Raw genomic sequence first — 12,464 nt, 5'->3', positions numbered from 1 at the left:
TATTGCCCCTGCGAGGACCACTCCATAGTACAAAAAGGTGATCTGAAACTCGAAAAGCATTGGTCACTTCCAGGTACCGCAGCAATGCTCGACGAACATCAAGCTTCCTAAGATCTTTAGCAAGCGGGTCCGATCTATCCAGATCCGAAAATGACAGAAGCTCGACAGACTGATTTAAATGGAAGGAAGACACCACCTTAGGCAGGAACGAGGGAACCGCATGCAGAGAAACCCCAAAGTCAGAGATGCGCAAAAAGGGCTCCCTACAAGAGAGAGCCTGAAGCTCCGAGAGCCTGCGTGCCGACGCAATAGCCACCAAAAACACCACTTTCAAAGTAAGGTCCTTCAAGGTTGCCCTGCGCAACGGTTCAAATGGCGCCCGACACAAAGCCTTAAGAACCAGGTTCAAATTCCAAGAGGGACAGGGTTGTCACACTGGAGGCCGCAAATGTTTCGCCCCCCGAAGGAAAAACGAGACATCAGGATGAGTCGCCATGGACACACCCTGGATGTGACCACGCAAGGAACCGAGAGCCGCTACCTGTACACGCAAGGAACTACACGATAATCCCTTTGCCAATCCGGCCTGAAGAAAGTTCAAAATTTCCAGAACTGTCGCTCGAGTAGGAACAATATCTCTGTCGAGACACCAAGTCTCAAAGACCTTCCAGGCCCTGACATAGGACAGGGAAGTAGAGACCTTACGAGAACGCAACAGAGTAGCTACCACAGCATCCGAGTATCCCTGGGACTTCAGCCGCTTCCTCTCAAAAGCCTAGACAGAAGCATTCGACCTGGTTTGAACAGACAGGTCCCTGATGAAGCAGATTCAGTCGGTCCGGGAAGCGCAACGGAGGCGCTACCACAAGATTTACCAGATCCGCAAACCAGGGACGTCTTGGCCACTCGGGAGCGACAAGCACCACCTCTGACGGATGCAACTCTATTCGGGGAAGAACCCTGCCGATGAGGGGCCAAGGTGGAAATACGTAAAGAAGAACATCCGTCAGCCAGGGCAGTACCAGTGCGTCCACGCCCTCGGCTCCCGTGGCCCTGCGACGAGCAAAGAACCGTGGCGCCTTGGCATTCTGGAATGTCGCCATGAGATCTAACCGAGGAGTGCCCCAGTGAGCACAAATGACCTGAATGGCCTCGTCCTCTAACTCCCATTCTCTGGGGTCGAGAACAGGTCGACTGAGGAAGTCTGCCTGAAGATTCTCCACCCCGGCGATGTGAGAAGCCGCTATGCAGGCCAAGTGTTGCTCCGCCCATTGGATCAAGAGTTGGGCTTCCAACGCTACCGGCCGACTCCTGGTTCCTCCTTGATGATTGATATAAGCAACCATGGTCGCAATGTCGGATAAAACTCTGACCGCCTTGCCCTGGAGGAGCAGGAGGAACTCCTGTAGCGCTAACCGGACTGCTCTGGTCTCCAGATGTTTGATGGACCAACGTGCTTCCTCCGGAGACCACAGCCCCTGCACCGACTTTCGCAAACACACCGCTCCCCAACCGGACAAGCTGGCATCAGTTGTGATGACCGTCCAACTTGGAACTACCAAGGGCACTCCCCGTGTCAAGTTGACCGGGGACAACCACCAAATCAGGCTGGATCGCGCCTGCTCCATCAGAGGTAGCTCGAGATGGAACTGTTCTGATACTGGACTCCATCGGGATAGCAATGCTGATTGTAAAGGTCGCATATGAGCGAAAGCCCAAAGAACCAATTCCAGAGTTGAAGCCATGGAGCCCAGGACCTAAAGATAATCCCAGACCGTCGGTATAGGCCGGGATAACAAAAACCAAACTTGGCCCTGAAGTTTGAGCATAAGCTCCACTGGTAGAGACACCGTCCCTTGACGTGTGTCGAACAAAACTCCCAAAAATTCCAGAGACTGAGAGGGCACCAAATGGCTCTTGGCCTCGTTGACTACCCAGCCCAGTGATCTTAACTGAAGTATCCAGCGAACCGCCTCCTGACAGAGAACCTTCGACTTCGCATGCACCAGCCAATCGTCCAGATACGGATGGACAAAAATTCCTTCCCTGCGCAATTGAGCCGCTACCACCACCATAACCTTGGTGAATGTCTTGGGAGAAGTGGCTAGGCTGAAAGGCAGGGCCTGGAACTGAAAGTGCCGCCCCATCACGGCAAACTGTAGGAACCTCTGATGGTCTGGACGAATCCCGATGTGTAAATATGCTTCTGTGAGATCCAAGGATGCCAGAAACTCCTCCAGTCGGACGGACGCGATTACGGAATCTAGGGTCTCCATTCAGAACGGAGGGAGAGCATCTGTTGACCCTCTTTAAATCGAGAATGGATCGTAAGGTCCCTTCTTTCTTGGGTACGACGAAGTAAATGGAATACCGACCTCTTTGCCACTCTGTGGGTGGCACTGGAACAACGGCGCCGAGGTCGAGAAGACACTGCAATGTCTCTTTGACCGCCTGACGTTTTGTTGCCAGCCCGCAGGTGACACCAGAAATAGTGGGCGGGGTTGGCATGCAAAATCTAACGCATAACCGTGTTTTATCACCTCTAGGACCCACTGATCCAACGTGATATTGGTCCATTCCTCGTAAAAGAGGGATAGTCGACCTCCCACAAGTGGAACTGAGGAATGGACCGGCTGCACATCATTGCGAGGACTTACCTCCCGGCATGCTCTGGCTGGAGCCAGGTCTCCCGAAATGGCACCCTCGAAAGGACTGAGAGTACATCTGCTGCCGGCTGGCATTGTGGGAAAAGAAGAGGCAGACCCATGGTTGGTCCAAGGTCTCCAATTACCACAAAATCGTGATCTTGAAGAAAAAGAATCTCTTGACTTCGGTCTATCCTCTGGCAAGCGATGTACCTTATTCTCGCCTAAAGACTGAATCAAATCCTCCAGCTCCTTGCCAAAAAGCAGCTTGCCCTTAAACAGTAAGGAAGCCAGCTGAGATTTGGTAGACACATCCACTGCCCAGTTGTGAAGCCATAACAATCGCCGCGCCGACACAGCCGATATCATAGACCTAGCCGATGTGCGGAGCAGATCATGGAAAGCATCCGCACTGTAGGAGATCACTGCTTCCAGTCTTCCCGCCTGGCGAGCTTCCTCCTGTGATAGAGAGTCATTGGCTAGGAGCTGTTGGACCCAGCGAAGACCTGCGCGTAAGGAAAAATTACTACACATGGCTGCCCGAATACCCAGGGCGGAGACCTCGAAGAACTTTTTAAGCTGAACCTCTAGCTTCCTATCTTGTAAGTCTTTAAGGGCTGTCTCCCCTGTGACCAGAATAGTTGTCTTCTTAGTGACTGCAGCCACTGCAGAATCCACCTTGGGTACCCTCAACAACTCCAAAGCCTCCTCCGGGAGTGGATAGAGCTTATCCATCGCCTTTGCGACCTTAAGCCCCATAACCGGAGTGTCCCATTCCTTAAATAGCAAGTCCGTTGCTGAAAAATGAAAAGGAAAGGCTGAAAGTGGCCCCCAAAGTCCTAGAACAACGGGGTCTGTAGCCCCCAATCTAGACTCTTCTTGGGGGAACTGAATCCCCAATTCCCCTAAAATAGCCGGAATGAGAGGACCCAGTTCATCTCTCCTAAAAAGACGGACGACCTTCGGATCGTCACCATCCGCCCCGTGAGACCCTCTGAGATCCCCCTGCTGGGGGGTCAGATTCTCCCTCGACCCCTCTCTGAGGCAGAGAGGGTACATCTGGGTCATCCTGAGCATCTGTATCCGAAGAAGTATATGTATCTGGTTGAGGCACCTGGACGCTAGCTGGGCGTTGACCCCTTATGGGTCCTGCTCCGGGGCGGTCTTGGCTCGCTTCCTAGGCTCGGGCAGAGGATCCGGACTGTAATGCCTTCTCCTGCCCGCCTTCCGGGCATTAAAGGCCTTATGATCAGCAGGACAAAGTCCGATGAGAATGAAGAATCAGAAGAGACATCTCCCTCCCCTTCAGGGGCCTCCGCAGACCTAGGCAAAATAGGCCTCGCAGGTCTGTCCCCCTCTGGGACCCTGCGCTGCGGGGATAAGCGAGGTGGAGGGTCCTCCTCCCCGAACGCAGATTCGTGAGCTGCAGGGGCCACCAGCGCGAGCGGAGCCAAAATGGCGTCCGCTGCTGCCGACGCGGACCCCAGCGCATTTAAAATGGCGCCTGTTCCCGCGTTTCGCGGGAAGGCCTCGGGAGCCGACTGCAGCTTCCCGATAGCGCCGGTGGTGGTCTGGACCCGGACAAAGACCCTTCCTGGGGTCGCGGAGGTGCCCTCACCCCTGGAGAGACAAGTCGTACAGAGATTATCACGTGAGAGCCGCGAGCGTGAGGTGCCACAGGCCCTACATGCGGCCCGACGCGGCATTCCTGTCAGCCATAAAATCTACTTACAACCCCCCCTAGATACTGCTTGCGCCTCAGTTTCCCCTAGTGAAACGGAGCGCAAGCAGTCCCAAATGCAATCAAAGGGAAGGGAGAGTCGAGCCCAAGCAATAAGAAAATTTCTAATTCCCTTTTTTTTTTTTTTTAAATACCTGTCTAAATGCCTCCCGGTCCTGGATCCACTGGGGGGAGGGGGCCGGGCTCCCCGGTATCACCCCCAGTTAACCTTACGCTGGAACAAAAGGAGTCTATGCCCCCAGTACCTCAGCGGCCTCTGAAACCAGAGGGGGATGGTCCCTTCAGGACCTCCCACCCCCCTCTGGGAGGCAAGGGCTGGGATCTGCAGGCATACTCTGCGGTCCCTACACTCCCACTGAAAAAGATTTAAATTATTTATTTATTATTTTTTTAAAATGAATTTCCTGTCTCTAAAGAAACTCTAGCACAGACTGTAGGTTTGGCACGTCCTCCACCTGCTGGATACAGAAGAATACTGCCAGACTGTAGGTGACACCAGCCTATATTTATTTTTATTTATTTATTTAAAGTCTCTTCTATACCGATAGCCGTTTGCACATCGCATCGGTTATATGAGGCGGAGTTTGTTTTGGTAGAGGGGGGGGGGCCAAACCCAGGAGTCTGGACTGATCCGGGTACGTACAGGGAACATGGTTTATTGGGAAGTCTTATAGAGAGTGCCCCTTTGTATAAGGCTGGAGCCAGCAAGGACAGGACATAGTATTTAAGGAAAAGAGGGTTGTTAGGCCACAGACTGAATGAGGGATAGTGGAACTGGTTCCACCTTCTTTTCCCACCTGAAAAAAAGGGGAATATTGAGGACCATTTTTCCTATGACATATGAAAAACAAAAATTGACATTTACCTTAAACAAACTAGATTTAAAATCTTCTATAAATAGACAAAACTCCCCCTATTTTGAGATTTTTTCTTAGCATTGTTTTGAAAATATTTCTAATGATTTTTTTCAATATGAAAGGTGATAAATAAAAGATAAAGACATACCCAGAGTAGTTTGGTTCCAATGGATATTCTATATTCGACCGACTGAATTTCTAAATCCCAGCAACACCATACACAAGAACCAGGAGCAAGCACATTCCTATAAAAATCAGTCATTTTGTTGTACCTGAATTTGCAGTAGGAAGCAAGATAGATTTTCTCCAGTATTTCTCCAGTATTTGCAGAGAGGCGCAGGAGCCAATTATGACCTGTCACAACTATGAGGGAGGGTTTGTAGTCTGATGGTTTGGGCAGCGTTTCCCCCTAAATTAAAGAAAAATGTACTTTTTAGAAACTACACTAAACAATGTGTTTAGAAACTATGCTACTTTACAGCTGGGGACAGCATAAAGAGTCCATCAAAAAGGGACAAAAATTGCATAACAGTGTTTCAGTGATGGAATTTTTGTCCCTTTTTGATGGACTCTTTATGCTGTCCCCAGCTGTTAAGTAGTATAGTTTCTAAACACAGTGTTGAAGTAATACAGTAATCACATATTGTTCAATAAACACTAAATTACAAAAAAAAAGGACAACAATAAATGTACAACTTAACTGAATTTAATTTAATGTATATTTTTTTCTTCAGTATTTCCTAAACAGTTCACCTGAGCCCCATTCTACATTCATGATGAGAAATTCAATTCTGAGAACCTGTATTTACCACTTTTATACCAGTGAATGTTTGCCAAGTTTTGAACTCATGCTTTTTAATTTAAAGTTTTATTGCATGTGTGAACAAAACAGTCAAGTATTACCCATTATAAATATATCTTTACATAAATGTCAAATATCCCATTTTCCATCCAGTATCCACCCTTCCCCCATTTGTGTCACCAAACAGATAGATACATATAGTGAGACAGAGATCAAAATGTCACCATATGCCATGCTCAAGAAAATACAATCTACTTAATGTATTTCAGCCAATCAGAAATGGATTTATAATATCTAATACAAGAACGACTCCTGCAAAGTCACAGCATACCCATAAGTACTAAAGAATATCCAAATCATAGTCAAATCAGTACAATACCCCATGTATCTCGAATAGATCTATCAGAATACCGAGACTGCCACCAATTTATGTAAGGCCCCCAAATCTTATCAAAGATTGTCAAGAGGTTATACCAGGAAGCAGTAATCTGTGCCAGGTGGTAATTTTTGTGCAGTCTGCTCAAAACCACCTTACTGATTGGAAATGTCCTGACGTTCCAAAAAGTCGCTAGTTCACATCGACCTATGATGAAAATCTGTTGACACAATCGCTTTTGATATTTATCAATTCCCTCAACAGGATGTTAAGTAAAATATATTTAGCATCATATATGTCCCCCACTCCCACTACCTTGGAGGTCCAAGCCACTGTCATGAACTCATGCTTTATAACTGCTCATTGTCTAATTTGGGAAGCCTCCTTCACCAAAGCTGTTTAACATTTTCTCACATAAACTTCCCCAGACTATTTCTTTTCACATAATAGCATTCCTCCCCCTACTATTACACTCACCTTCAATATCCAACCTAGAAACACACACACACACACTCACAACAGCATGTCATACTAAGGCCTACAAGAGATGGTTGACTGCACATGAAAACCTTATGTCACATCACAAGGCTAATAGTTTGAAGCATCTCTTCCAGCACAATACTTTTTAACTCCATTTGGAAAAAAAAGGTAAGCAAAAGAAGTTTCTCTTGTGGGCCAAAGATTTAGTAAGATAAATGACATTTTTCAAGCTGCTGGATTTGACCTCTGCTCCCACAGACCAATTTATGCTCAGACTGTGGGAGCATAAATTATTAAATAGGCAAAATTTTTGCTTTATCGGAAAATGCTCTCTCTGTACAATCGAGCCCTGCATTCTTAGCTGAGGTGTGCGTGGCAGGGAAGAAATAAAGGAGGAGGAGGGTAGTGACAAGGCATGGTTGTAATAAGTAACCTTAAGGCCCCAATTCCTAAGTCACTTTCTCCATATGCATTCACCAACGGGTAGATTTTCAAAACATCACGAGCGTGAAAAACAGGGGTTATGCGCGCCGCATGCATTTTCAGAGGGGCCTGGCCACACGCAGAAGTGCTGGGCCGAAGAAAAGGGGCGGTCCAGGGAGTGGCTGGTACCGGGGAAGGGACTGAAGGCGCGTGCAAGTTGCTTCTGCTCCAATAGAGCAATAAGCAACAAAATAAACCAGAAAAAAAAAAGGTAGGAGAAAGGGTTTAGGGTGAGAGGAGGAGAGGGGAAGGGGAAGGGGAAGGGAGGTTAGGTAGGGGGTAGGGAAGTTCCCTCCCAATCTGCTCCTTAATTGGAGCGGACTGGGAGGGAACTGGGGGAAGGTCGGGATGTGTCGTCGTGCAAAGTTAGCATAAATAATCCCCCCCCTTGTGCACGGCCCACAGATTTTAACACATGCGTGCACCAGCATGCACATGTTATAAAATTGGTGCGTAGCTTTTAAAATCTACCCCTAAGGGTTTGGTAAGAAAACTATCCTCCAGAGAGGTAAAAAAAAACAAAAACCCTCGAACTTTGTAATGTTGAATTTGAAATTATACAGTTAATCAAAAATTGAAGTTAACATACACTATGTTCTCTGATGATACTCTGATGACATAGTCATGGCTTCAAAGGGATTCAAAGGTTAAAAAAAAACTGTATACTTGTTAAAAATGATGGGGAGAGCAATTTTGAAACTGCCTATGGTGCTGTCAGGCCCGCGGGTACTAACGGAAACTCCCTAGGGAGTCTGAAAATGCAGGCTGGCAGTGGAATGTCTCTGACGAATGTCAGTAAGGAAAAGCCTTAAATAAATAAATAAATAAATAAATAAATAAATAAATAATCTGCACTGATACAAGAGAACTCATGTTAATGTGAGGGGATTTCAAAATAAAATGCACCCATGCACTTCCTCTCCCTTGAAATAACCATGCCCACTTTTTACTGTGAGTTTAAGTACTGACGCTGTGAAACAGCATGCATACTTTAACCCGCACTAAGGTGGGGAAATATTCAAAATATATGCACCCGTGTTAAACTTTTGACTAAATTTATTTATTTATTTATTAAAGGCTTTTATATACCGACTTTCTTGATACAAATCAAATCAATTCGGTTTACAATGAACTAAGCAGAATATACAGTTAACCAATCAACAAGAGATACGGAGCATACAGTTACATTATAACAAGGAAGCAAACAAAAATGAATTGGTTGTGTTCCCATTTCTACCTCAAAAGATACTGACATTCACGTTAAACTAGAGAGGGAGAATCCCAACTGGGCAGACTAGATGGGCCAATTGATCTATGTTAAACTCTGTAAGGCAACTGCTCTACAGATTAATAGATTCTGGGCCTGGCTTTTTAAAACTACAGACTGCTATAAATTTCAAGCAGTTAAGAATACTAAGCAGGTTTCCCTGCCAGCTCATCTTATTTTCATTCAAATTCCCTGTACAAATGGCAATGCATCCTGGAAATACCTATTCACCAGATGAGTCAGAGATCAGCAAGTCATGAGCGATATGTGCCCTAAAGAAAGAATCTCTCCATATATATATATCTGTGTGTACGTTGGGGGAGGAGGGAGAGAGAGGAGGGGTTATAGTGGTTGATGGCAGCAGCACGTAACTCGGCCACTGCATCAGGCAATTTGAAATGCTTTTCTAAAGATAATGAATGAAAGCTTGCATTTTGACTGCCCGTCAGTCCTTTCTTATAAGAGCATTTAGTTTTATATATGAACAATAATGATATGCAGTCCTCGTGCCCCACTGAGATTTTATTCCAATGCTCCCAGATGGAAAGTTCCCCTTCAAACCAAACAATGGCTTGGGTACTTCTCCAGACCGAAGAGTTAATCCTCAGCACAGTAGCAGCCAAAAACCCACTGCTCCTCTCTGGAGATCAATACTACCGGCAGCATACCGGTTAATACAGAAAACTCCCCCGCATGGTGAGAAAAATCAGGCTAACTCCCTCCGTTACTAAAGATGGCACCTACTTTTGTTGTTACTGAAGGAGCTGACACTGGATTATCTAGCTGTACATTTTTCTATTCAAATACTTTTGTTATGTTTTTCAGGGAACATCACAGAATGAAAAAAAAACCAACACTTACCACAGGACTTTCACATAATAAAGCATCTTCTATTTTTTCTAACTTTGAGCATTTTGGCAACTCATAAAGATGATGTGGTTCTGAAGTAACACTGAGGAGGAAATAAAGATGCATATTTAACCTACAACATAATAAAGATCATGAATGAACGTTTTATTCATTATTATAATACCCTGGTTTTCCACTCTGTGTTCTGCATATTACAACTCTTATAGCAAACTGTCACCAATAAGAAGCAGGGCATTTCCAAATGGTAGGTACAAAGAGCTTGCTCAGAATAACACAAAAAACCTGCATCTGCTTCAATATTTTGACTTATCTATACAATATTGCTTCTAAAAACTGCATTGCAAACTAGGTATCTATTCAGTAATTTACAGTCTCAGCTCAGAACACATACCGTAATTTGAGCTGTCATAAATTTCCTAATTATTTGTTCACACATTCTGTAATCACTGTAATTCTGCATCAGCAAGTAGCACTTTTTACAATATTCACTGGGCTTGATTCCGTTGTCTGGAATAGAGATGAATACATGTTGCAAAACATTTATGATACTGCGTTTAACCAGAAAATGCCTCTCTTCTACTAAGACCACACAGGGTTTTTCTTCCTCACATCAGCCTACAGCACCCTGCCCTGCCTGCACACTCTCCTATGTAGATTAAATGAAGCTTCAGTTGGTCACACCTGGACCAAAAATTGCTGCTTCCTTTCCCTGTATCCAGCCAGAAAAAAAAATAGAATTTTAAGCTCTATTCTGCTTGTTCCAATGTGTGAGCTCTATGCAACCCAACACAATATATAAAGAAAACAATGTTATTTCCATTTTAAATGTTATTAGTCCTATTTTATCTCCCAGTTTCCCCCCTCCAACACACATAAGAACATAAGAAACTGCCATGCTGGGTCAGACCAAGAGTCCATCAAGCCCAGCATCCTGTTTCCAACAGAGGCCAAAACCAGGCCACAAGAACCTGGCAATTACCCAAACACTAAGAAGATCCCATGCTACTGATGCAATTAATAGCAGTGGCTATTCCCTATGGGGTAGATTTTAAAACCCCTGCACGCGTAAATCCTCCCGGTGCACCTATTTTGCATAGGCTGCCGGCGCACGCAAAGCCCCGGGACGCGTGTAAGTCCCGGGGCTTCCTAAAAGGGGCGGGAGGGGGCGTGCCCGGGGGCAGGAGGTGGTCTGGGGCGGGTCCGGGGACGTGGCGACAGTCCTGGGGCGGGCCGGGAGGGCAGCCCGAGTCCCCCGGCACTGCGGCCTGTGCCGGGGGATGCCAGGGCGGCGCGCGCAAGTTACGACTGCTTCAAGCAGGCGTAACTTGCCCAACAAAGGTAGGGGGGGGGGATTTAGGTAGGGCTGGGGGGTGGGGTAGATAGGGGAAGGGAGGGGAAGGTGGGGGGACGCGGAAGGAAAGTTCCCTCCGAGGCCGCTCACACAAAAGGGAGACTTTTCCGAAAGGATGGGCTCCACCTTAACCAGAGTGGAACCAAGCTGCTGGCACTAACTTTCTAAAAGGAGATAGAGCAGCTTTTAAACTAGAACAAGGGGTAAAGCAGACAGTCACTCAGCAGTGCATGGTTCAGAGAAATGTATCCTTGAAGGATACTAATGAAACAGGAGAGTTAGGGCATCCCAACAGAGAGGTTCCATTAAAAGCAAACATAGTCCATGTGCCTATATGTAAAAAATCACCGAAGCTAATGATTTCCGTATTATCCCTAACAACTGAAAAGCAGGTTGTTAATACAAACAAAAAACATACTTTGAAATGTCTGTATGCCAATGCCAGAAGTCTAAGAAGTAAGATGGGAGAGTTAGAGTGTATAGCAGCAAATGATGAGATTGACATAATTGGCATCACAGAGAATTAGTGGAAGGAGGATAACCAATGGGACAGTGCTCTATCAGGGTACAAATTATATCGCAATGATAGGGAGGATCAACTTGGTGGGAGTGTGGCACTTTATGTCCGGGAGGGTATAGAGTCCAACAGGATAAAGATCATACAAGAGACTAAATGCTCAGTAGAATCTATATGGGTAGAAATCCCATGTGTGTTGGGTAAGAGTATAGTGATAGGAGTATTCTACCGTCCACCTGGACAAAACGGTCAGACAGATGATGAAATGCTTAGAGAAATCAGGGAAGCTAACCAATTTGGCAGTGCAATAATACTGGGAGATTTCAATTACCCCAATATTGACTGGGTAAATGTAACATCAGGACTTGCTAGAGACAAAGTTCCTGGACTTAATAAATGACTGCTTCATGGAGCAATTGGTTCAGGAACCAACAAGAGAGGGAGCTATTTTAGATTTAATTCTTAGTGGAACACAGGATTTGGTGAGAGAGGTAACGGTGGTGGGGCCACTTGGCAACAGTGATCACAACAAGATCAAATTTAAACTAATAACTGGAAGGGGGACAATAAGAAAATCTGCAGCTCTGACACTAAACTTTCAAAAGGGAAACTTTGATAAAATGAGGAAAATAGTTAGAAAAAAAACTGAAAGGTGCAACTGCAAAGGTTAAAAGTGTTCAACGGGCATGGACATTGTTTAAAAATATAATCCTAGAGGCGCAGTGCATATGTATTCCACACATTAAGAAAGGTGGAAGGAAGGCAAAATGATTACCGTCATGGTTAAAAGGTGAGGTGAAAGAGGCTATTTTAGCCAAAAAAACATCCTTCAAAAATTGGAAGGATCCATCTGAAGAAAATAGGATAAAGCATAAGCATTGTCAAGTTAAGTGTAAAACATTGATAAGATAAGCGAAGAGAGAATTTGAATTGAAGTTGGCCATAGAGGCAAAAACTCATAATAAAAACTTTTTTAAATATATCCAAAGCAAGAAACCTGTGAGGGAGTCAGTTGGACCATTAGATGACAGAGGGGTTAAAGGGGCTCTTAGGGAAGATAAGGCCATTGCAGAAA

General features: G+C 45.6%; 1 protein-coding gene across 4 annotated transcripts in view; it reads right to left on the bottom strand.

Moving 5' to 3' along the window:
* The window catches only part of DCAF17 (DDB1 and CUL4 associated factor 17), a 155,914-nt gene that overhangs the window by 85,234 nt on the left and 58,216 nt on the right, over positions 1–12,464 (bottom strand). For all 4 annotated transcript variants that reach the window (XM_029605757.1, XM_029605759.1, XM_029605760.1 and 1 more), the window contains exons 4-5: positions 9,513–9,603; positions 5,516–5,652 (exon numbers count right to left, since the gene is read on the bottom strand). In XM_029605757.1, coding sequence (XP_029461617.1) covers positions 5,516–5,652; positions 9,513–9,603 — 228 coding nt within the window. The remainder of the gene's footprint in view (positions 1–5,515; positions 5,653–9,512; positions 9,604–12,464) is intronic.

Source organism: Rhinatrema bivittatum, chromosome 6 (genome assembly GCF_901001135.1).
Source record: "Rhinatrema bivittatum chromosome 6, aRhiBiv1.1, whole genome shotgun sequence".
NCBI classification, from domain to species: Eukaryota; Metazoa; Chordata; class Amphibia; order Gymnophiona; family Rhinatrematidae; genus Rhinatrema; species Rhinatrema bivittatum.
This window is presented reverse-complemented; position numbering and strand designations above follow the sequence as displayed.